Raw genomic sequence first — 25,832 nt, 5'->3', positions numbered from 1 at the left:
ATTTGAAATTACTTCCAAATTACCCAAATAATGACCTCAAGATGTCGAAAAGAAATCATCCAAACATCCAAATCATCCAATTTTTGTGCTATATTTCTACAGGGGCACCGGTTGTAAAGTTGCGCATGCTAAAATAAACAGGAAATTTTTGCCACATTTAGCAACAAACCATGTTTAAAAAACATGTGAATTTTAAAGTAACTTTTGACCAGATTTGCAGCATATCAATGTTAAATCTAAATGTTAAATATTCTATGTCTCTTTGGGGTCTTTCATGGTCAGACTGAGGTTTTAACAACTTCACAAAATCTCCAAACAAATAAAACATATAAAATAAATAACAGAGTTTGAAGTGGCTGGAAGCAGGTAGCTTGAAATTACAAATAGCTCCTTTAAACAGAAGCATCTTCTTAAAGAAGTGCAGATGTGCTCAGTGGAATCTACCAGTAAGAGTCTGACATCACTACAGACATGGTTCCCACACAGAGAGATCGTTCTGTTAAATAATAAGATCTGTTTTGTTACCAAAAGTTGGAGAGAAGGATCAAAAGGTGACCTCTCACCAGATTTCAGAGAGAGACTGCTTGAACAGGACTTGTGTTTCTGGATACAAAACTAATCTTATTATTTAACAAAACGGTCTCTGTAGGAATATTTTCTGTCAGACTCTGAGAATAACAACCTCAGCCTGTCAGAGACAAAAACACTTGTAGTGGACTGAAGTTTGACGGTCGGAGTTGCCCATAAGGATCACATTGCAGTTGTGTCATGGCTGCCAGCTGAGGAGATCAACTGGACGGATCCAAAACATTCATGAAGTATAAATTATTTGCATATCAAACATGTAAATATAGTTCCAGGTTAAAAAGATCCAGAATTCCTCTTAAACTTCACAAAAGCTCAGACAACTAAACGCTCCTGACAGAAAAACACTCTGTACTGTGTCCGCTAACAAATCATCGAATAAACACCAGAAAGACATTCTGTTGTTTGTGAATTCTTTATTAGACAAACTGTCGACACAACACTGGTGTCACGAATAGGACGCTCAACTGATCTGACAACAGACACACAGAGTCCCTGAAACCTCTGCTGGAAAGACAGGATAGAAGAAGAGTTCAGAGGTCTGAGGACGGGATCGAATCATCACAGTGTTTGTTGATTTAACAAAGACAGATAAAGTTCATTCACAGGTGTCTTTCAGCTCAGGGGAATCTTCAGAATTGCAAATACTTTAACACAAGAAAGTCATTTGGTTGTTTGTGAATTTAATATGGGATGAACTGTCTCCACAACAGGACCTCTGATTTACATCCAAACACAACTCCAACATATTTAAATAGAACACATTCAGTTTCCTCAACAACTCAACACTGAACAAAACACAAAAATAACCATGAGAACATTTAAAATTTAACCTAACAACTCAAGAGACTTGTTTCAGACTTCCCACCTTCAGTTCAGATCTAAAAATACTGTTTCAATACTCTCTGGACTCTTCAGTCCCGTCATCAGACTCTGGTAAATGTCTATCTGGATCTGAGATTCTGGCTGGTTCTGGTTCTCCTCAGGCCTCTCCATCAGCTTCTGTTTCCATCTGTTCAGCTGAACCTCTAAGTTTGGTTATGATGAAGCTGTGACGTGTTAAAAGGATCACACTTGTGTTTATTTAACGTGCCACGCCGGGTGAATGTTTTCTCACGACCGCCACAACAGAAGTATTTCTCTCCTGTGTGCACTGCAATGTGTCAGGTCATACTTCTCTTATGTATAAATTTATTATTTAATTATTTACCACATTCAGAGCAAAGACATGTTTTTTTCTTTAACAACATTCACAACAACTTTGTGATGTCTATACTGTGTGAGTCCTGATGTGTGCGATAACATGTTGCTGTCGAGTAAATCTTTTACCACATTCACCACAACTATATGGTTTCTCTCCTGTGTGAATCCTCTTGTGTCTGCTAAGATTTTGCTGTTGACTAAATCGTTTGCCACATTCACTACAACTATACGGTTTCTCTCCTGTGTGAATCTTTGTGTGTCTGATAAGATCTTGCTGTAGACGGAATCTTTGACCACATTCTAGACAACTAAACGGTTTCTCTCCTGTGTGAATCCTTCTGTGTCTCTTAAGAACGTTCTGGTAGTTAAATCTTTGACCACATTCTAGACAACTAAATGATTTCTCTCCTGTGTGAATCTTTGTGTGTGTGATAAGATGTTGCTGTTGGGTAAATCTTTTACCACATTCACCACAACTAAATGGTTTCTCTCCTGTGTGAATCCTCTTGTGTCTGATAAGATCTTGCTGTGTGCTGAATCTTTTACCACATTCACTACAACTATACGGTTTCTCTCCTGTGTGAATCCTTCTGTGTCTGTTAAGAACGCGCTGGTAGTTGAATCTTTTACCACATTCACAACAACTAAATGGTTTCTCTCCTTTCTGAATCCTCATACAAATGCTCAACTTTGAGTTTTTGCTAGATCTTTCACCACAGTCAGAGGAAGTAAACTGTTCCTTGCCAGTACTACACCCTACACCACTTACAGGGACTTCAATGTTTTTCTGAGAGTTTAAACTTGACTGAAGTTCTTTGGTCTCACTCCAAACATCACCATTAACTTCAGTCTGAGGTTCAGGACAGTCTTCAGTCTCAGATTCAGGAGAGTCTTCAGCTTCAGGTTCAGGGGAGTCTCCTGTCCTCCCTTCAGTCCCTGATGGTAAATCTCTATCTGGAACTGAGTTCCTGGCTGGTTCTGGTCCACCACAGTCCAGTCCGTCAGATTCTGTTTCCATCTGTTCAGTTTTTCTTCGATGAAGCTGCGAGGACTGAGGTTTCTCTTCATCATCATCTTCATGCTTCACAGGAACAAGAGTGAATGTGAAGTCAGTGATATCAGCTTCCTCCTGATTGGTCCACAGTTCCTCCTGTTCATCTTTAATGTGTGGGGGCTCTGGGTCCTGCTGGTCCTGACTGGAGCTCCACTCCTGCTGCTCGGGAGAAACCTTTTTCTGTCCAAACAACAGCTGCTGGACATCTGCAGGACACAGGAGACCAAAAAAAAAAAAAAATGTTAGGCCGACAGAAAACAAGTTCAAATCATTAATTGTTCCACTGAACATCATGAGAAATGTGAAATCTTGATGAATTCAAACAGTGTGAAAATGTAATATTGTGTTGGAAATTTGATTCTGAAGATTCTACATTTGTCTTGGGGAAAAAAAGAGAAAAAGAGAACAACAATACAATCACATGTTTAATGTTGATTTAAAATTCTTACTTATGGTTTTCTGGACCTACATTTTGATGCTTTATGCTCTTTGATAAGCTCCAATTTGAAATTTCTTGCACCCACAATAAAGCATTTATGCTGCATTCAGACATTCAGACAAAACGCAAAGTAAATATTCATGCTGCATTATTCACAGTTGTTTGATCACGTGGCTGTTAACTCTTAATTGTGTCTACTCGCACAACGTTAATAGAAATAACCTTGAATGCGTGGCACCCAGGCAGAGTCTGCATCTTCCAGCGCTATAGTGGAGCTGTTAAGCTCAATAATCTTGCTTTTTAGGAACAAAGCATGAAACTTTCAGGGTTTGTTCTTGATGACCTAAGCTTTAATTTAAGATGTGGAGGCATTCTCAATTTGACCTCTGAGGTCAGCTAGAGGTCATCAACTTCTGTAATGTGTCATTTTCATGCACACTTCTCCTTTGACTGTCAGTCAGTACAGAGTGATAAACAGCAGACTAGTAGTACCTCATTGGTGTCCAACTGACACAAAGCACAAAGATCCCAATTCATTTGTGATTTGGGTTTCTTGGGCAGAGGACATCTGTCTAAATCTACTAGCACATAGAACACACCTCACACTCTAGCCCTAACACACACGTAACATACATTCTGTGGGAAAATAAGATCACAATTACACGTAGGGAAAACACAGATATCTCCACGTGGTCTGGCCTCTCATTTACACGAAAACCCAGATGCCCAGAAAACTCTTATTTCTAAAAACTCTGGCTACTGGCAGTATATTTTGATTTACAGGATAACAGAAGTAGATCTCCATAAACCCCTCAGTAATTATTTTCCCATCTGATTGACAACAAAATGAAAAAAATATTTTTTGCCTGGTTTTATCACACGATCTGATCTCATTTTTTAAAATGTATGCAAATAAGCACATTTTTAATGAGATAAGGCCTCATTTGCATACTCAAACATTAAAAACAAAACATTTGCAACATATTTTTTTCTTAGCTTAACATGAGTAATCATCTGAGAATGTTTCATGGTAATATCTATTATCAATTTTTTTTTACCCTATTCACCTATCATGTCTCACCTTAAGCCACTCACATTCGTAGTATGTGCCTTCACTGCGATGTTATGTCTAAAGTGCTATCAATGACATAAATGAGTTCCTCGTGTCCAGAAGCTTCGAAATACAAATTTGGTTTACATTTCTATCATATTTAGACCCCAAGATACACATTTTTGTGCAAGAAAATGTCATATTACAGAGGTCTAGCTGACCTGAGAGGGCAAATTGAGAATGCCTCCACATCTTAATTTAAAGCTTAGGTCATCAAGAACAAACCCTGAAAGTTTCATGCTTCTTTCATAAAAAGCAAGATTGTCCATATTTTAAGAGCTTAACAGGTCCACTACTACCTGATGCTAACAGGTGAACAGTTCTCAGCTGTGTAGCATCTGTCCATCTGTCTCCCCTGAGTGGCAGCTTCTTAACAGGTGTGTTAAAAACAACAGATCTGTCTTGCCACATTGGTGTGAACCCAAAACAAAAATATTCCTCTGTGATTTGACCGCAATCAATAAATCAAAAGGACACCGAAATAACAACATCATAATATCGCCTTGTAAAAATTCTGAATTCATGCTACCTGAGGCTGGTAATTAGCCTCCAGGAGGGACAGTAGAGACTGTTGAGCCCTGATTTTCACTGAGACTTGGCTGAACTCAACCGTCCCGGACACCATTTACATGGAGGGGCGAACATCATTCTGGGCGGTCAGGAGCTGCACTCTCAGGGGTAAAACTTAGGCTGGTGGAGTGATAACTACTGGTACAAATCCCACAATAGTCTCTAGTCACTGCTCTCCTACATTAAATCCTGACTGTTATATGTCGCCGTCTCTACGTGCCCAGGGAATGTACTGTGATGTCATCATGGCAGTATACATTTCCCCAGTGAAGACACTGAGGAGGTCTTGAACACTCAGTACTGCTCCATCAGTGAGCTACAGTCCACACATCCTGTTGGAGAGGTCTCTGTTGCTGCAGACTTCAACCAGGCCAACATGAAGAAGGTTCTCCCTGGTTATCACCAACATGAGGACTCTGTGACTCGGGGAGTTTACACACTACACCATCAGTACACTAACATCAAGGGGGCTTTTAAAGCAGTCCGCCGCCCCACCTGGGCTCCTCTGACTGGGCATAAGTGTGTTGCAGGACTGCTTTGAATGTTCTGTCTGCTTTATGTTTAAAGTTACAGCCACTGACCAGCAAACAGTCAATGTGGAGCAGAATGCAGAAGCTGTAACTGGATACAAACACAAATGCAAAGAGATACCAACGTTGGTATCTTTCAAGTGCTGCTCCTCACAGCGCGGAGCAGCACACTTAGCTCATCCTCCTCCCTCTTTTGATTGGATGTTGTACCGTCACGTGACTCAGCAGCGCCACACAAACAAACAAGCAGCTCAGCCGGCAGCATGCAAGCAACACAGAGACGGAGCCGAAGAAAGTCAGAGAGGAAGACGAGCTGTGTGGTTATATCTTCAGGCTGAATGACACAACAAATCAGAATTAAAACAAATCTGCTGAATATAATATGGCTCAGATTTAATTGAATATAAGTACCCTTTTGTGTTGACTGTGAAAGGGATACTGTATGATTACTATATTTAAACTACAAGTAGATGTACTACAGACTTAATTATCGTATTATTTCACTTAGCCGATTCCAAAAGAGTTTCTGAACACTCTTAGGAAACAAATCCAGACATGACAATGTATGGAGAAGGTTTTTTTTTTACTGTTCTGTTGTTTCTGAACAAAAACTTTTATTATGATGATTAAGTATTTTCTATTTACAAAACTTTGCCCAAATTCTGTTCTGGGTTTTAACTAATTAAAGGGACCATTTGTAATATATCGAGTATTTAGCGCCATCTAGCTGTGAGGTTCTACATTGCAACACTCCTTTGCTCACCCCTCCCGTTCTGAAGAGGTTGGAGACGTTCCAGGAGCTACGGTGGCCCTGACGGACAAGAAACTAATTTTCAAAATATGGACCCTTCCCCAACAGCTTCGAGTATTTCTACTGATTCAAGTAATGAGGTAAAGATGTAGTTAGTTAGATGTTGGTTAGTAACGAGCGCTTTCGCTAAGCTCTCTCTCATTCCGCAGTCAAGCTAGCTCTGAGCGAAAACGCATTTAGCCTTACTACGTAGTACCACGTAGTGCTTTGCGTCCCTCTCGGCAGTCCATAGTTTTTTAAAAACCGGAACGACATGGCGGCCTCCACAGAGCTTGCCCGTGCTATGTATATTCAGATAGGTAATTCTTCGCTCAGGAGAATAAGTCAGATTGTTGGCAGAGGTAACTGTAAACCAATGAGGACTTACTTATGAACGAAGACGTTGATTTGAGTTAATAAATTACTTAAATCGTTACACACTGTCCCTTTAATACTCCAAAGGAAAAATCACAAAAACACTTAAAGCTAGGGTCTACAATCCTGGAGAGCTAGCAAGATTTGAAAGTGGCACCTCCTCTAAGTTCCCCCCCCCCTCCCCACCCCGTCAGTGCTCTGTCCAAAGCCACGCCCCCTCAAACTTGAACGCGCATCTGTTAGTGGGACTCAGCAGGGAGAACGAGATGCCGGAGCAAGACGCAGCAATTCAGCTGAATTTAGCACTGAGCAGACAGGAAGTCAGTCACCAAAATAACAAACTACATCTGGTTACTTTTCAAAATAAAACACTCTGTGTTGACACCAGCACACATCGTGAGGCCAGCTGTCTACCGTGCTGCGCCGTTGCTGACTCAAACCGCAACCGGTGGGGATTGCCAGACGGCGGAGCAGAACCGGATCGGAGCCGCAACGCAGCGGACCCATATCCAGTGGAAATTGGGCCGACTCATTAACCATTCTCATGGCTAAAAACAACACACAAAGAAGCTAACGTTAGCATTGGGCTAATAAGTTGGCAAACCTCACATATTTCATGAAAATAATAAATCCCCCTGAAACAAACAAATAATTACCTGTCCAACAGAAAGAGAGCAACCTCTGCATCACTTTTCAAGCCCTTCAAATGCCCCAGTTGTCTCCACCGGTCAAACGCCACACCGATGTTGACCCTGTCCAACTTCTTTCTTTATCCAGAGCCTTTTTTGTTGCAGCCTTTTCTGCCTCAGGCTTTCTTTTCTTTGCCTTTTTAGTGGGGTGAGCTGTTACAAGTAACGCTGGCTGCATTTTCTCTGCCATTGTAACTAAATGAACGTCTTCTCCTGCAACTCCGTATTTCTGCAGAGGAGTGTGCTGAATATTTCCGGCATCAGTGAAACGTAACGTGTGCACGCGCGGAGGAGGGAGGGACAGAACGTGACATGAAGGCATCTGACCAATCCGTGCTATCCGGGCCGGATGGCACGGATTGGTCAGCTTTTTCTCAGTCCTACAGCTGCCACAGAGGTCCGATTATTTTTGTTCCTTTTTCTGAATACATAATGTATTGACTACTCTCAGGATAGCAGGATCATTTCACTCAGTATAACAAAATGTGTTTCTGAACAACATTACAGACCCTAGCTTTAAAAGTCATGAAAATTCATTCAGATTTAACAATTTGATGATACAGCCACTTTAATTATTAAAACGTATCAGTATAGGCGATACTGGCGCTGTATTTACTTGGTATCGGATCGATACCAAATGTTCAGCATCGCACACAATCAAACACCTGACCTCAGGTCAGTTCATGATGTCACGGAGTGAATGACATGTGAGCGATTGTGTCTGTAGATGGAAGAGAAGCTAAAAACAGTCTTTGTAAAGTTGTAACCACAGTTTGTTTTATTCAAATCAGAAGGATTGTTTTTGTGACTGGAAAGTGACACAAGTGCAAAGTACCTGGATGTGTTAAACTCACCTATAGGGAGACATTTCAGGGTGGACTTTGAGTTAATGGGTCACATGACCTGGAAGCTACTGACTAAAAACACTGAATATAAACAAGTGATATCTAAACTAATAGAATCTATTGATAAAAATGCTGATTTCCCAAGAGAATATTAACTGAAAGTAGATAAAGCACTAAAGTCCAATACAAAGAGATGTGTCTCACTCAACCAGAATCTGGACACAGTTCGGCTCTGGTTCTGAGTCAATGGGTCACATGACCCGGAAGCTATTGAACAAAGATGCAGATTTGTGTCGGTGCCGACAGTGAAGAAGGAGGAGAACGAACCTGCTCTGTGTAACCGAGGCTGAGGCGTTAAAGCAGAGTCCAGTAGGTTCCGGTGTCGCTGGTTCTGCTCTGTGGACCGACACAGTTCTTCCTCGTACTCTGCTATCGTCCTTTCAAACAGCGCACATATCTCCTCAGCAGCCGCAGTCAGTCGCTGCTTCACCAACGATCTCAGAATCTGGACTTTAGACATTTTCACACAGTCACACTGTTTACAGCTAGCATGCTAAGCTAACGTGTGTATACTTGTATCTGGCGGGAGATGAGTCTGAGAGCAAACAGCACAACGTCCATCACACACGTTCATCCAGACTGTCACTACGTCACTACCGTGAACGGCTCATCTCTAATCGATCCTCAATAATCAGAAGAAAAGCAATCTGAGCGGCACAACACAGGGCGAGCCTCTGACGGTTTGCTACGGCAACTCCACTGGGACAAACCTCGCAGCTGCGCGTTAACCGAAACTCTTTTGTTTTCATTCTAACGTGTAAACATGTCGTTACTTTAACCCAAAGAAAGGAATATCTTCAAGAAAAACGTTTGCCGAATGAACAAGAAGGCTCGAATAGTTCAGAAAATGATGTAGACAGAGTTTCACAGAGTTTATAAAGTGTCTCTTAACTCAACAACTCACTAAATTGAGACATTTTTTAAAGGAGTCTGGGGATTTTCTCCAAGAAGTAGCCTAAATAAGTTACATAATGAGTGTGTTTGATATGAAGAGCACAGCTACCTCTAATTCAACCACTAGATTAATTTATAGGGAACTATCTACATGTACGTGCTCCATATATACTGTATAATATAATACAATATGAGAAGTGAACAAATAAAAGATGAATCCACAGACGTCGTCTTTTGTGTTATTGAATAAAGTATAAAATAGAACAATAGAGAATAACAGAGTGGATCTATTTCAGCTGAAAGGTCAGCTCTCTGCACACCAGGGCGTTCTGGGTGAGTCTGACAAAGAGCTACAGAGAAAGTCACAGTTTATAGAAAACTATGATGATTCAACAGAACTGAGGTATAGGTTTAAGATGCTTTGAACAGAAAGGTAACTGAGAGGAAACAAAGCACAACATCAGCTGTACAGACAGACAGCAGTTTGAATAACTTTATTGACTGATTACAAAGTAGTAGAGAAAGCTGAAGGACAGAACCAGATGAGAGCAGCAGGTAACAGGGGACAGAAACACAGGAAGTAAAACCAGGTTTTCAAGGTGTTGGACATGATCAGAGTCCTGAAGGTGTTGTGATGCTTTGTCCCTGTGGTCTTCACAGTAATGTCTCATCTCAGTGTTCAACTGCTGTTTGTTGCTTCTCTTTGTCACTTTCACATTTCAGGATGTCAAATTTAACATTTTCTTTGATCAACTTCTTCAACAGGAAGTGAAGATTTGTTGAATCAGCTGAGAACTGATCATCAATCAATAACTGATACAAACTATTTAGGCTGCATTTCTTTGTTCTAAGTGATGAAAAGATTTGTTGTTTCTTTCAGCTCGTTCCTTCAACTTTCTTCTGGATCAAATAAAAATATCACATTCAGATCAATACTGTCAACTCTGACTGGAAATCAATCAGCTGATTGGTGTCAGTCTGACCTCTGACCTGTATCTACAGTACTGACCTTTGACCTTCAGCTCAACTTGTTTCTCCATCAGGATGTCTCCCTCCGTGTTGTAGACGGTGCAGCTGTAGGTGTCTCTGTCTTTGTTTGTGGGGTATTTCAGGGTCAGACTGAGGTCTCCAGGTTCCAGCAGTTTTGTCTTCATCTCTGTTCGACCTCTGTAATGACTGTCCTGTTGTTCAGGCTGGTCAGAACCATTCTGATACACATGGACCTTCCTGTAGCCTCCGTTCACCCACTCCATTTTAGAGTCTTCAGGCAGGTGAACTGTGGGTTTGCAGGGCAGCTGGACAGACTCCGCCCCTGAATCCACCTTCACCTGGTAGACTGAGAGAACAAGAAACCACAACATCAGCTGTACAGACAGAGTGGGTTAGGGTTAGTCTCATCCTTCTCTTGTAATCCCAGACCTCCCTGTCTCATCCTCTCATCTACAGTACTGACGTCCGACAAGCAGCACCACTTGTTTCTCCATCAGGATGTGTTTCTCCCTGTTGTAGACAGTGCAGGTGTAGGTGTTTCTGTCTGTGTCTGTGGTGTATTTTAGAGTCAGACTGAGGTCTCCAAGTTTTAGCAGGTTTCTCTTCATCTCTGTTCGACCTCTGTAATCACTGTACTGTTGTTCAGGCCGGTCAAAACCGTTCTGATACAGTGACGGAGCGCTTTTGAATGCTGCACTCTCATTGTTCTGGCGGAGCCAAGCTCCGTCCAAACTGTTTCCTCACAGACCGCATCTCGCAGTCCAGCAGTGACACAAACTTTTGCCCATTTCCCTGAACTCTGTTTGCCCGCCGTAGGTCGTCGAGGGTGCACACTCGGTGCCTACGCAACACACACACATACACATATGCTCACCTGCTGTTGCTGCGGAGGTCTGTCTGGGGTTCATGGACTGAACCAAGGCAGTTCCGGATCACGTCATAAATAGCGCTGGGTGGCGCGCTTCAATGGGCCAGGTGACCACAGACTATACTAATATTATTGTTTGTGTTGAAAGTATTGTGAATTGATGTGTTCTGTGTGAACAATGGCACAGCCATATGCAGGGCTGTTAGTGCCATGCTACTGGAGATGAAGTGCATGGGGTTTTTGTGTTTTGGTATTCTGTTTCCCAGTTTATGTTTTGAAACCCCTGTGCTGGGTTAATTGGTTTGCCCGGGGGAGGGGCCAAGGGGGTATTTAAAGGGAGCTCATCTCTTTTGAGAGAGAGCATTCGGCTGAGAGGCGTGTGGGTCCTAGTTGCTGCCGTGATTTCTATAAATATTTCACTCTTCGTCCTGTTGTAAATATTCCTGCCACTTTGCTTTGCCACCTGTGGGTATTTGTCTTCGGTTTTGGTTTAAATAAAAAAAATCACCATACGAAAGTTTTCCGACTGGGCCATCATCTGTCCACCTCCGCCGCCTTAGCTAGCTATCTTCGTTAGCCCTGAGCTTAGATAGCTAGCTAAGGCGGCTAGCTAGGTGGCTAGCTAGGCGGCCACCCTCATGTTTCAACTGAAACATGAAGATGTGGGTAACGGTAACGTTAAGTAGCATGAAAAACCCTATAAAACCCATAGTATATATCAGGGGTATCCGCTTTGATAGCATCTGTGCTGCCCAGTTCAATTTAGCCAATCATCGGTATCAGCAAAGGGCCGGAGTAGCTAACGTTACAGGTTTCTGTTCTAACCAAGGAAGAGCACAGCTGATATTCATGTCATCATGTTACCTGTTTAAATCCTGTCCTAACCAGTTCTCATTAACGTTATGTATATACCGTAAAATACCAAATAATAGCCAGGGCGTTTATTTGTTTCAACCACGTAACAGACCAGGTGGAATTCGGGACAGGCGTTTAATTCCTTCCTCTCAAAAATCCGGGATGAAAATGTCCCAAACTTCGCCAGCTTCTCAGTGAATTATCTGGCATCCTTCTGCAAGTGAAGTTGTTGCGGCGGAGGAAACGATTCAGCCGACCAGCACCCACTGCAAACTCCTCATCTCTGCTGTCACTCACGGTGGCGTACATTTGTTTCTCCGTGATCATTTTGCGGGTCACTCTCTCGTGGCGTGCCCGTTTGCTGATAACGCATTCCCGCATGCAGAGATGGACAGAGTAGTTGACCCCAGTACTTGAGTAAGAGTACAAATACTACTGGTCAAAATTTACTCCGTTACAAGTAAAAGTAGCTCAGTCGACATGTTATTCGAGAAAGAGTAAAAAAGTACTTGCTTTTAAAGGTACTTAAGTATCCAAAAGTACATGCTTTTAAATGTACTTTAAGTAAAAGTAAGAGTACATTTCTTATTTTTCACATCAATTAATTACTATAATTTTTTCTAAATGAATTTAAGGACCTTTTAACTCTTGTTTCTGAGAATTAACTCTTTGAAACCACCTGCACTGATGTGCTTGCTTTTAGAACCACAATGTTATATAAAGCCTGCAGAAACACCTGTAAAAACAAATAAAATGAATGGGATCACAGGAGGACAGCAGATGTTGCAGATGCAGATGTTTATTAACAATCATTAAAACTGTAACCAAATAAACCTGCACCGTCCAATTAACTCTCTATCATTTAGCTAAGTTGGGAACTGGAACCCCCTCAAAGACCAATGTTGTCCCCAGACCACTGGTTGAGAATCTCTGCTTTACAAAAAACTACATCTCTGCTTTCAATAGCTCAATGTTGAAGTCACTTGACTTTACAGGAAGGACATGTACCAGTACAATATAGGAGCACAACAAACTCTGTCTCCCGATGTCTGTCTTGTCTCCCCATGTCCCCATGTCTGTCTTCCTGTGTCTGTCCGTGTGTAGTATGGAAAGACGTTAACACCAGAGAGGAAAAACCCTGACACTGTATGTACTGTCCATCATATTTGAACTACAAATGCTCTGCATGGATTAATCTACCTTTACAACAATATTGCTTTCAGCAAGACAAACTCAATGAATGAAATAAAACCACAACACACACACACACACACACACACGCACGGGCGCGCGCACACACGCACACACACACACACACACACACACACACACACACACACACACACAGCGCCACTTCCTACAAAATGTAGCTTTTGTGATCAACACACACTCACATTCTCACAACATGATGACATTGACCGAGACAAATAGAAAATAACATGGTGAAAGTCTGGTTAACTTACGTCAACGTGTTTCTTTAAGTTGGACGTGGAGTTGTTGAAAGCAGAGAGGTAGTTTTTCTTCGGCAAACACAATAAACATTTGAAAATATATGTCTGTTTGTCTGTGTCCACGTTTTTTACTCAACAAACTCAAACATGGAGTCCAGATAAGGCCAAGGATTTTCTGAAAGTTCCTGCTCCTGATCATTATCAGACTCAGACTGAGACTCTGCGGATTGTCTTTGTTCTCCTGATGCAGCCATTGTCGCGGTTTTGTGTTGACGCAGTCGAGAGCGTGGCTACTTTGGTGGTATCCTTATGGGGAGGGATGACGTATTTCCGCTTTTACGTAGATCCCAGTGGAGAGCATGCACTGTGATAGGTTTCCTTCTTTGACAAACACAGCTTGTGTCCAAAAGTATTTTAGATAAAAAAAAAAAAAAAAGAGCAGAGCTGAAAGTAACGAGTACTTTTCAGCCTTCCTAGAAATTAACTCGAGTAAAAGTAAAAATATTTGTCTTGGAAATGTATTCAAGTAAGAGTAATAAGTACCAAAGAAATCTAATACTCAAGTAAAGTACAAATCCTCTGGATATGTACTTAAGTACAGTACTCAAGTAAATTTACTCCGTTTCTGTCCACCACTGTAAATAATAAGATCCATTTTGTTACCAAAAGTTGGAAAAATAGTTTGGAGTTTACCACAAGGATTTCCAAAGACATCTCTCAATGTTTTACTGATTCTGAGGATCAAAAGGTGACCTCTCACCAGATTTCAGAGAGAGACTTCTTGAACAGGACTTGTGTTTCTGGATACAAAACTAATCTTATTATTTAACAAAATGGTCTCTATGTAAACATGTAAATATAGGTCCAAGTTAAAAAGATCCAGAATTCCCCTTAAAGAGCAACTAAACCCCCAAACCACTTTTTTCTGCTGAAAACCAATGTATTTGGGTATGAAGTAGTGTTGCTGAGTGATTCTGGTCCAACTCTTGACATTTTAGTCGAAGTATTTCAATTTGGCGTATTTTGTAGTAAAAATGTAAGTGTGACTGCCCTCTATGGGTTGAAACCCGGTTATTACAATCGAATTTTCCTATTGGCTGAGATGGAGGCAGATGACGTTTTGGAGGCAGCTTTCGTCACGGTCCACCACGGTTAGCTCCGCCCCCTCCTATAAAAACTAGCACCTGCTGATCTGGAATCTGTGGCGAGTAGGTTGGATTGAGAGAATTGCGAATAGAGAGGCATAGTGATTATTGAGTAGGTAGTGTAGTGTGGTGACGGTTAGGGTGGAGGGGGGAGGGGGGAATCGGAGAGTACTCCTGGAGCCCCGCCCATCATCAAGGCATTTTTTTAATTTCCAGCTTAGAGCACGTCATCCAAAACTGAGGGGTTTAGTTGCTCTTTAAACTTCACAAAATCTCAGACAAGTAAATGCTCCGTACAGAAAAACACTCTGTACTGTGTCCACCAACAAATCATTGAATAAACACCAGAAAGACATTCTGTTGTTTGTGAATTCTTTATTAGACAATCTGTCGACACAACACTGGTGTCATGAATAGGACGCTCAACTGATCTGACAACAGACACACAGAGTCCCTGAAACCTCTGCAGGAAAGACAGGATCGAAGAAGAGTTCAGAGGTCTGAGGACGGGATCGAATCATCGTACTTTTTCAATACGCAGTAACTCGAAACATGTTTGCTTCTCGTGGAACAATAATATCCAACTTCCTAGTGTGTCAGTATTTAGACAACATGTTAACTCTACAGACACATTTGTAATTAAAGCTACAAGCAGCGATGACCGGGCCCTTGCAGTCCCTGCGCGCCGGGGCTTGCTCATGCAACACCTTCCGTTGCGGAAGTCGTTCCATTTATAATTTGGTGGCTTGCTCCTGCTGGGATTCATGGTCTCGCCTAGGGCAACAACTGGACTAGAGCCAGCCCTGGTTTGGACTATCAAATTCTTTGAATAACTTTTGTCAGGAGGGTCCACGGATGCTGTGTGCCAAGTTTTGTTAAATAAACATAGGCGGCAGTGGGCGTGGCCTATACCAAGAGATGCAGCCAGATTCACTGAACGCGTGGATATAATGTTTTTGCATGTGCGACAAAGTATATGGGACTTAGGAGCAAAAACGCACTTTCCTGGATTATAGTGGACCTAGTGGTGGAAATTCAGGACGGCCATAGATTTTAAAATTTTTCGCCAGTCAAGTGTGGTGAGTTTTGGGGTATGTTAAGGCGGTGAAAAATAGCAATGATAAGAATCATTTAAGGAAAGTGCTGAACTGTGTTGTTTTCACTGGTCTCATCACAGTCTTCAGTCTGAGTCTCTAGAGTCTTTAGTCCTGTCTTCAGACTCTGGTAAATGTCTATCTGGATCTGAGATTCTGGCTGGTTCTGGTTCTCCTCAGGCCGCCATCAGCTTCTGTTTCCATCTGTTCAGCTGAACCTCTAAGTTTGGCTATGATGAAGCTGTGACGTGTTACAACGATCACACTTGTGTTTATTTAACGTGCCATGCCGGTTGAATGTTTTCTCACAACTGCTGCAACAGAAGTATTTCTCTCTTGTGTGCACGGCCATGTGTCGGGTCATACTTCTCTAATGTCTAAATGTATTACTTAATTATTTACCACATTGAGAGCAAAGGCATGTTTTTTTCTCCTGTGTGAATCCTGATGTGTGTGATAACATGTTGCTGTTGGCTGAATCTTTAACCACATTCATCACAACTATACGGTTTCTTTCCTGTGTGAATCTTTGAGTGTCTCATAAGACTGTACTTTTGGGCAAATCTTTTACCACATTCACAACAACTGAACGGTTTCTCTCCTGTGTGGATCTTTGTGTGCATGATAAGTTGTTGCTTTCGGGCAAATCTTTTACCACATTCACAACAACTGAACGGTTTTTCGCCTGTATGAATCTTTGAGTGCATGATAAGATCGTGCTTTCGGGCAAATCTTTTACCACATTCACAACAACTGAACGGTTTTTCTCCTGTATGAATCTTTGTGTGCATGATAAGACCGTGCTTTCGGGCAAATCTTTTACCACATTCACAACAACTGAACGGTTTTTCTTCTGTATGACTCTTTGTGTGCATGATAAGACCATGCTTTTGGACAAATCTTTGACCACATTCACAACAACTGAATGGTTTCTCTCCTGTATGAGTCTTCGTGTGCGTGATAAGATTTTGCTGTTGACTGAATCTTTTACCACATTCACCACAACTGAAGGGTTTCTCTCCTGTGTGAATCTTTTTGTGTCTGATAAGATTTTCCTTTCGGACAAATCCTTTACTGCATTCACGACAACTGAATGGTTTCTCTCCTGTATGAATCCTTGTGTGTCTGATAAGATTTGGCTGTTGATTGAATCTTTTACCACATTCACGACAACTGAAGGGTTTCTCTCCTGTGTGAATCTTTTTGTGTATGTTAAGACAGTGCTTTCTGACAAATGTTTTACCACATTCACAACAACTATATGGTTTCTCTCCTTTCTGAATCCTCTGATAAATCCTCAGTTTTGAGTTTTTGCTAGATATTTCACCACAGTCAGAGGAAGGAAACTGTTCCTTCCCAGTACCACATCCTACACCACTTACAGGGCCTTCAATGTTTTTTTGAGGGTTTGAACTTGACTGAAGTTCTTTGGTCTCACTCCAAACATCATCATTAACTTCAGCCTGAGGTTCAGGTGAGTCTTCAGCCTGAGGTTCAGGTGAGTCTTCAGCCTGAGGTTCAGGTGAGTCTTCAGCCTGAGGTTCAGGTGAGTCTTCAGCCTTAGGTTCAGGAGAGTCTTCAGCCTCATGTTCAGGAGAGTCTTCTGTCTCAGGTTCAGGAGAGTCTCCTGTCCTGTCTTCAGTCTCTGATTGTAAATGTCTATCTGGAACTGAGCTCCTGGCTGGTTCTGGTCCACCACAGTCCTGTCCGTCAGCTTCTGTTTCCATCTGTTCAGTTTGTCTTTGATGAAGCTGTGAGGACTGAAGTTTCTCTTCATCATCATCTTCATGCTTCACAGGAACAAGAGTGAATGTGAACTCAGTGATATCAGCTTCCTCCTGATTAGTCCATAGTTCCTCCTGTTCATCTTTAATGTGTGGGGGCTCTGGGTCCTGCTGGTCCAGACTGGAGCTCCACTCCTGCTGCTCGGGAGAAACCTTTTTCTGACCAAACAACAGCTGCTGGACATCTGCAGGACACAGGAGACAAAAAGACAAATGTTAGGCTGACAAAGAAAAGTTCAAATCAGGTTGATATTACATCATGAGAAATGCCAAATCTTGATGAATTCAAACAGTGTGAAAGTGTAGTACTGTGTAGGAAATTTAATTCTAACGATTCTACATTTGTCTTGTTAAAAAGAAAAAAAAATTAAAATCACCAACAATACAATCACAAGTTAAATGTTGATTTTCTGCACCTACATTTTGACGCTTCATGCTCCTTGATAACCTCCAATTTTAAATTTCTTGCACCCACAATAAAGCTTTTATGCTGCATTTAGACAAAAACAAGACAATATTTGGGCTGCATTACTTGCACTTTTTTGATCGCAGGGTTTTTAACTCTTAAATCGTGTCGACTCGCACAACATGAACATAAATAACAGAAAGCCTGGCACCCAGCCAGAGTCTGCAGCTTCCAGCGCTACCTGAAGCTAACAAGTGCCCAGTTCTGAGCTGCATAGCATCTGTCCATCTGTCTCTACAGAGTGGCAGCTTCCCAACAGGTGTGTTAAAAACAATAGATTTGTCTTGCCACATTGGTGTGAACCCAAAACAAAGAGATTCCTCAGTGATTTGACTGCAATGAATAACTCAACCGCCCCAGACACCATTTACATGGAGGAGCTAACATCATTCTGGGTGGTCAGGAGCAGCACTCTCAGGGGTAAACCTCGGGCTGGTGGAGTGAATATACATAAATAACTACTGGTACAAATCCCACAATAGTCTCTAGTCACTGCTCTCCTACATCAAATTCCTGACTGTTATATGACGCCATATAAGGAGCTGGAGAACAGAGTGGCAGACCTGGAGCAATACTCCAGGATCAATGATGTAATTGTGACTGGGCTCCGCATCAAACCCCGGTCATACGCCCGGGGGGTGACCACTGACAACGGGGGGAAGCCCGGTGAGCAGGATGACAGATCGGCAGAGCAACAGGTGGCTGCCGTCTTCCACTCAAAGGGGATTGAAGTGGATTTAAACAACATAGAGGCTTGCCACCCTCTGCCCCGGAAAAGTGACGGAAATACATCAACCATTATCATGTGATTTGTAAACAGAAAACACAAGTCGGCACTGTTGAAGCAGGGAAGGAAACTGAAAGGAACGAATGTATTTATTAACGAGCACCTCACAAAACGAAACTCCGACATCGCAAGAAAAGCACGCATTCTGAAAAAACAAGGGAAAATTCAAAGCACATGGACAAGTAATTGTAAAGTACTGATCAAGCTGAACGGAACGCCAGAACATGTAAAAATTGTCGTCATCAGGAACATGGAGGAGCTGGACAGGTACCAGTGAGCATCATGAACTGGACTGTAAGGTATGATCCATTCCACACATGATCATGTCACCGTCGGAAATATCTCATACACCTTCATCTGGGAACCATGTTGACACAACTCAAAGGACTTTTGATCTTGACAATATGGAACTGAAAACTTTTCAGTATACAGACCATAATGTACTGGACATAGAAAACGATATAGATCCAGACAATAATTTCTTTTCCAATATCACTGATAATTGCTGTTACTATACGGACGAACAGTACAATCAGACCATTAAAACGGATAACAAACTATCCATAATCCATTTCAAGAGCATGTACGCAAATTTTAGTAACATTAAGGATTACTTGAATACATTTACAAAACCATTCAAGATTATTGCCATATCAGAAACATGGAGTAAAGCTGATAAAGGAATGGATTTCGAGCTGGATGGATATGAACTCAACCACATCAACAGAAAGAACAAAAGCGGAGGAGGTGTGGCTGTATATGTGGACAAAGACATGAACTATAGGGTAGTGGAAAATATGTCAACTGCTGTGGACAATCTGTTTGAATATATAACAATTGAAATCTGTAGAGAAAAAAACAAAAATGTAATAATCAGCTGTATGTATAGGGCACCAGGTTCTAGCATGGAATCATTTAATAACTGGATGGAGGCATCTTTTTCAAAGGTTAATCAAAAAGTCATTTTCATCTGTGGCGACCTCAATATTGATCTTTTGAATCCAAACAAGCACAAAGCAACAGACAAATTCATTACTACAATGTACAGCATGAGCCTTTATCCAAAAATCACCAGACCTAGCAGAATCACACCTCACTGTTCCACATTAATTGACAACATCTTCACCAATGATATTGAAGACAACACTGTCAGCAGATTACTCATCATTGACATCAGTGACCACTTGCTAGTCTTCACAGTTTACGATGGTGAATTTAAAGGAAACCAGACAGATGAAACTATGGAGACACTGAGAAATTACCTATGTGCACAAAAGTGGGATGCTGTGTATAAGGAAAGTGATATTGATAAGGAATACAAGATATTTTTAAGCATATTTACATCATTATATAATAAAAATTGTCCTATTAAACAATATAGTAGGAAACATAAATACTCAGATCGACCATGGATCACTAAGGGGTTACAGAATGCCTGTAAAAAGAAAAATACACTCTATAGAGAATTTATAAAAGAAAGAACTAAAGAGGCTGAAAATAAATACAAAAAATATAAAAATAAATTAATCAGTATTTTAAGGAAAAGTAAAAAGGAATACTATCATGAGATATTAAATAAAAATAAAAGAAATATTAAAGGAATATGGGATATACTAAACAGCATTATCAAAAATGGCTCTAGACAGTGCTACCCTCAGTATTTCATAGATAATGATATCAGAAAGGAAAACATGGAGGATATAGGGAATAGCTTTAACCAGTTCTTTGTGAGTGTTGGACCAAACCTGGCTGAAAAAATTCTGATTCCCCGTCATCACAGGATTGGAATGATAATCTTATAGATAGAAACACTAACTCAATGTTCCTCACAGCAGTGGAAGAGAAAGAAATAATTGATATTGTAAATAAATGTAAAGATAAAACATCTACTGATGGCAATAACATTGATATGAAAATTGTGAAAAACGTCATTGAGGGGATTTCAGAACCGCTAACTTTCATCTGTAATTTATCATTCCAAACTGGCAAATTTCCAAGCAAAATGAAAATAGCTAAAGTTGTACCGCTGTATAAATCTGGAAATAGACACCAATTCACAAATTACAGACCCGTCTCATTACTACCACAATTTTCGAAAATTCTAGAAAAAGTATTCAATTATCGATTAGACAAATTCATAGTCGAACATAAATTACTCACTAACAATCAGTACGGATTCAGACCAAACAGTTCAACATCACTGGCATTAATGGAATCATTAGAGGTAATCACTAATGCCATAGAAAATAAACAATATGCAATTGGAATATTCATTGATCTTAAGAAAGCCTTTGACACAATCAATCATGACATATTAATCAATAAACTGGAACGGTACGGGATCAGGGGGATAGTTTTGCACTGGGTTGAGAGTTACTTAAAGGGCCGGAGTCAATTTGTGAAGTTGGGAGACTATAGCTCATCGTGCTTGGACATTGCCTGTGACGTCCCCCAGGGGTCAGTGCTGGGTCCCTGTTTATTCTATATATAAATATATATGTAACGTCTCAAATATATTGAAATTGGTACTATTTGCTGACGACACAAACATGTTTTGCCCAGGGAAGAATTTACAGGAGCTTCTGGGGTGTATCACTGAAGAAATGTGTAAATTAAAAAGGTGGTTTGATAGAAACAAATTATCTTTAAATTTAAACAAAACCAAATTCATGTTATTTGGGAACTGTAAAATGAACACTCAAGCAATAATACAGATAGACAGGGTGGACATTGCAAGGGTACATGTAAATAGATTTCTGGGTGTAATTATGGACGAAAAAATAACATGGAAACCTCACATAAAGCATGTTCGAAGCAAACTGTCACGTAGCATCTCAGTACTAAGTAAGGCAAAACACTTTCTGGACCACAAATCACTCCACATTCTTTACAATTCACTGATATTACCGTATTTGAGTTACTGTGCAGAGATTTGGGGCAATATTTATAAATCTACACTACAACCACTGTCGATTCTGCAAAAAAGAGCAATCAGGATAATTCATAACACTGGTTACAGAGAACACACTAACCCCTTATTCAAAAAATCAAAAATACTGAAACTCACTGATCTGGTAAGCTTCCAAACAGCACAAATCATGTATAGAGCAACAAACAACATATTACCAGTAAATATTCAAGCATGTTTTTTTCCGAGAGAAGGGGGATATAATCTGAGGGGGGAACTGAATCTAAAACATCTGTATGCACGCTCAACTTTAAAAACCTTTTGCATTTCAACATGTGGAGTGAAACTGTGGAACAGACTAGCGGAGGAGCTCAGACAATGTCCAACCATGAGCAAATTCAAACAGCGGTACAAACAGATGGTATTTACAAGGTACAGGGCAGAAGAGGGGTATGACAAACACTAGGGTTCGCACATTTTGCCATACTTGTCATTTATTTTATTTTTACACAAGCGGCTATTGTGTTGTTCTTTGGTGATCGTTTGTTTTTGTTGAGAGTATAAAAAAAAAAAAACGGATACACAGGAAGTAAGATAACCTATAGTACTAGGTACTAAGTGGAGAAGGGGTAGGAATTAATAAGCTAATGCTTCTTCCTACTCCTTTTCAAACATACAAAGGGTTTTAATGACTAGTGCTTCAAGTGTAATATATTTTTCACATGTTTGAAATAAAGCATTCATTCATTCATTCATCTCTAAATACCCAGAGAATGTATTGTGATGTCATCCTGGCAGTATATATTTCCGTAGTGAAGACACTGAGGAGGTCTTGAACACTCAGTTGGTATCTTTCAAGTGCTGCTCCTGTGCAGAGCAGCTCACAACAGCACATTTAGCTCCTCCTCCCTCTTTTGATTGGATGTTGTACTGTCACGTGACTCAGCAGTGCCACACAAACAAGCAAGCAAGCTCAGCCAGCAGCATGCAAGCAACACAGAGACGGAGCCAAAGAAAGTCAGAGAGGAAGACGAGCGGTGTGGTTATATCTTCAGGCTGAATGACACAACAAGTCAGAACTGAAACAAATCTGCTGAATATAATGTCTCAGATTGAATTGAATATAATTACCCTTTTGTGTTAACTTTTTTAGGAGACACTGCTCACACACTACTTTGATATATATATGATAATTAATCCCTGGTAATTAATTTTACCCTCGTAAATGGGGCACCACCTCCGTGTTTAGTTCTAGGAATAATCCTGAGGACATTATTCCAAACACCTAACTGTACCAGTTGGCTTAGACAGTTAGAGTCCATTCAAAATCAATTTATTCAGTCTCAACATTCTGAAGTAGTGACTTCTTTGCACGTATCCATCGGTTCTCCACATTAAAATTAAGTTCCAGACAAAGACAAATGATTATATATGTTTATTGACTAAATAATGTGGGGTAAAATAAATGACATGACAATTTTAGACAAATTTTGATGAAAATACGGTTGTAGCTCGTTGTCTTCCTTACTACGGTAGGAAAGAGCCGTTGATGAGGCTCCACCTGCGCGAACTGCGGACCCACTGAAGTTACTGTGAGTGAGTACTGTGCACTCCGGTGGCTGTAATTCCAGGCAAGCTCGCTACGCTGACCGGGCCAGGGGCACAGAGGCCACTATAGCCGTACGATGGTTTTTTTTTTCACGGGGCATCAAGGCCAAAGTGTGGGGCAACGGCGGCAATTCCCACCAAATTGTTTGTTGAAGAGTGCCGGAGTGTCTGTTCCAGCCCCTCCCCTCTCTGTGCATGAAAGAGGAGGGGCGCGGGGAGCAGTGCAGAGAGCTCCGGGTCAGCAGCTTGCCTGGAGCACGGATCACAGCGCAAATTTGAACTATATCGATATATGCGATAGGGTCTAATTCCATATCACATTTAAAAATATATTGATATAAGTTTTATATCGATATACCGCCCAACCCTACACCTGACCTCAGGTCACTGCCTGAATGACATGTGAGCGATTGTATCTGTGGACAGAAGTGAATCTAAAAACAGTCTTTGTAAAGTTGTAACCACAGTTTGTTTGGTCAAATCAGAAGGATTGTTTTTGTGACTGGAAGGTGACACAAGTTCAAAGTACCTGGATGTGTTGAACTCACCTATAGGGAGACATTTCAGGGTGGACTTTGAGTTAATGGGTCACATGACCTGGAAGCTATTGACTAAAAACACTGAATTTACATGTCAAAAGGTTAGAAATAACCTATTACGAATTTCTACAAAATAGATGTGCTTGTCTTAGTTTTGGAGCCACCTGGTGGGTTAATAGCGCAACTGCATAAATAGATTCCTCTTTACACCCCTCAGCGAAGTAAACCAATCCCGAGCTGGAGGTGGTACATGTGAGCGACGCTGCAACCAATGTTTCTGTGTTTAACGTTTTAATGTTTTTTTAAACTGTGAGTCGTGTCAAAATAGTTGAGATCCATTTACTCCTGTCAAATATAAATACCAGTACACACACACACACACGGAGACAGTGTCATACACTCCTGCCAGACACACAAGAAATGGACATTACGCACAGTCCTGAAATGATTCTGAAGTATATAAAAGCTCTGCCTGCTGCATTGCTTTTGCCATGATTACAGTAAAGGAATGTTTACAGTGATTGAAATAAATGTATTGGAGGTTAGAAATGTAATGAAGGGAATGTTAAATCATTATACTAAGATTGTGTTGGTGGAGAAAGGGAAGAGGAAATGACACAGCTCTGTGTGGTAAGAAAAAGGGGAAGTGTTACACTCCAGGCTCCGTCTGCCACTCTGGCTCTGTCTTATTGTCACAATAAGAATTAAGTGCTGAACTTTACTGTAAGTATTGTAAAAGGAGGTACAATGGGTTACCATAATTGAAAACAATGTGTTGAAGTTTAGAAATCTAATGAAAATCAGCAAAGAAACAGTGTTGAGCTGAGGTCATGAGAAAGTGTTAAAGAACTGATTAGATCAACATGAGGAAAGAGGAAAGGCCTCAAGAACAAGATGAATATTTCACAATGAAGCGTTAAGAAATCGTTAACCGTCATCAAGCGACTATTAGTCATTGAATGGAGAGATGGTTGAGAAAATGTTCTAATAAGGAAATAAAACCGAGCCACACAACCCTCACATATACGGTAAAAAAGGTATATCTACACTAAGTTATATCTACACTAATAATGTATCTAAAGTTATAACTAATCTAAACTATTGATAAAAATGCTGATTTCCCGACAGAATATTAACTGAAAGTGGAAAAAGCACTAAAGTCCAATACAAAGAGATGTGTCTCACTCAACCAGAAGTGAGTCGGCTCTGGTTCTGAGTCAATGGGTCACATGACCCGGAAGCTATTGAACAAAGATGCAGATTTGTGTCGGTGCCGACAGTGAAGAAGGAGGAGAACGAACCTGCTCTGTGTCACCGAAGCTGAGGCGTTAAAGCAGAGTCCAGTAGGTTCCGGTGTCGCTGGTTCTGCTCTGTGGACCGACACAGTTCCTCCTCGTACTCTGCTATCGTCCTTTCAAACAGCGCACATATCTCCTCAGCAGCCGCAGTCAGTCGCTGCTTCACCAACGATCTCAGAATCTGGACTTTAGACATTTTCACACTGTTTACAGCTAGCATGCTAAGCTAACGTGTGTATACTTGTATCTGGCGGGAGATGAGTCTGAGAGCAAACAGCACAAAGTCCATCACACACGTTCATCCAGACTGTCACTACGTCACTACCGTGGACGGCTCATCTCTAATCGATCATCAATAATCACAAGAAAAGCGATCTGAGCGGCAGGAGAGTCCAGGAGAGTCCAGGAGAGTCCGGCTGCAGAGCTCCACTGTGGGGTCGCTTCCGGTCCTCCAGCCTCAGGCCGGGAAGTACGCGCAAGAAACTTCAAAATAAAATCATGTACACACTTCCAGTGGAAGCGCTATTGTCGCGATTTTGTCGCTGATTTATATTTAATGAATCAACATTGTAATGTTAAAACCATTCATTTCTTAAACGTGACATACATCATGATCTTGTCGCTTCTGTCTACGTAGTATGTGACGTCAGTAGGCTTATCTGTATGAGTGTAGCAACATATCGATTTAATAAGTCATCAACATTACAGCAGTAACATTAATTCCGTTAACATAAACTCCGTCCATGTAGTTTAGTGACGTCAGTTCATATAAAAACATTAGGCTTGTTGAGCCTAAAGCCTCTCTTCCTGTCTTTAACAAAAACACTCTTTTCATACATTATTGACCTTTGAATAGTGTAACAGTAGTTTAGTACAAACATCTGAATTTAATAT

General features: G+C 41.0%; 4 protein-coding genes across 5 annotated transcripts in view; 1 reads left to right on the top strand and 3 right to left on the bottom strand.

Moving 5' to 3' along the window:
- Positions 1-25,832, top strand: part of LOC115590038 (Fc receptor-like protein 5) — a 435,016-nt gene that overhangs the window by 177,814 nt on the left and 231,370 nt on the right. The window lies entirely within an intron of this gene.
- On the bottom strand, positions 985-2,997 carry LOC115590026 (gastrula zinc finger protein XlCGF7.1-like). The gene has a single exon (XM_030431269.1). The coding sequence runs from the start codon at positions 2,804-2,806 to the stop codon at positions 1,856-1,858; it is 951 nt and encodes a 316-aa protein (XP_030287129.1). The 5' UTR covers positions 2,807-2,997; the 3' UTR covers positions 985-1,855.
- On the bottom strand, positions 2,811-10,799 carry LOC115590328 (myelin-oligodendrocyte glycoprotein-like). The gene is made up of 3 exons (XM_030431672.1): positions 10,155-10,799; positions 3,039-3,048; positions 2,811-2,850 (listed from the first exon to the last, which is right to left on the bottom strand). The coding sequence occupies exons 1-3, from the start codon at positions 10,504-10,506 to the stop codon at positions 2,811-2,813; spliced, it is 402 nt and encodes a 133-aa protein (XP_030287532.1). The 5' UTR covers positions 10,507-10,799.
- Positions 14,815-25,387, bottom strand: LOC115589999 (gastrula zinc finger protein XlCGF52.1-like). The gene is made up of 2 exons (XM_030431226.1): positions 24,942-25,387; positions 14,815-17,517 (listed from the first exon to the last, which is right to left on the bottom strand). Exon 2 carries the CDS (start codon positions 17,273-17,275, stop codon positions 16,031-16,033), a length of 1,245 nt encoding a protein of 414 aa, XP_030287086.1. The 5' UTR covers positions 17,276-17,517; positions 24,942-25,387; the 3' UTR covers positions 14,815-16,030.

This window comes from Sparus aurata, chromosome 10, assembly GCF_900880675.1.
Source record: "Sparus aurata chromosome 10, fSpaAur1.1, whole genome shotgun sequence".
NCBI classification, from domain to species: domain Eukaryota; kingdom Metazoa; phylum Chordata; class Actinopteri; order Spariformes; family Sparidae; genus Sparus; species Sparus aurata.
This window is presented reverse-complemented; position numbering and strand designations above follow the sequence as displayed.

Excerpts from the sequence above, each read along its gene's own strand:
- LOC115590026 (XM_030431269.1), bottom strand. The coding sequence starts at position 2,806 with ATGGAAACAGAATCTGACGGACTGGACTGTGGTGGACCAGAACCAGCC.
- LOC115589999 (XM_030431226.1), bottom strand. The coding sequence starts at position 17,275 with ATGGAAACAGAAGCTGACGGACAGGACTGTGGTGGACCAGAACCAGCC.
- LOC115590328 (XM_030431672.1), bottom strand. The coding sequence starts at position 10,506 with ATGTTGTGGTTTCTTGTTCTCTCAGTCTACCAGGTGAAGGTGGATTCA.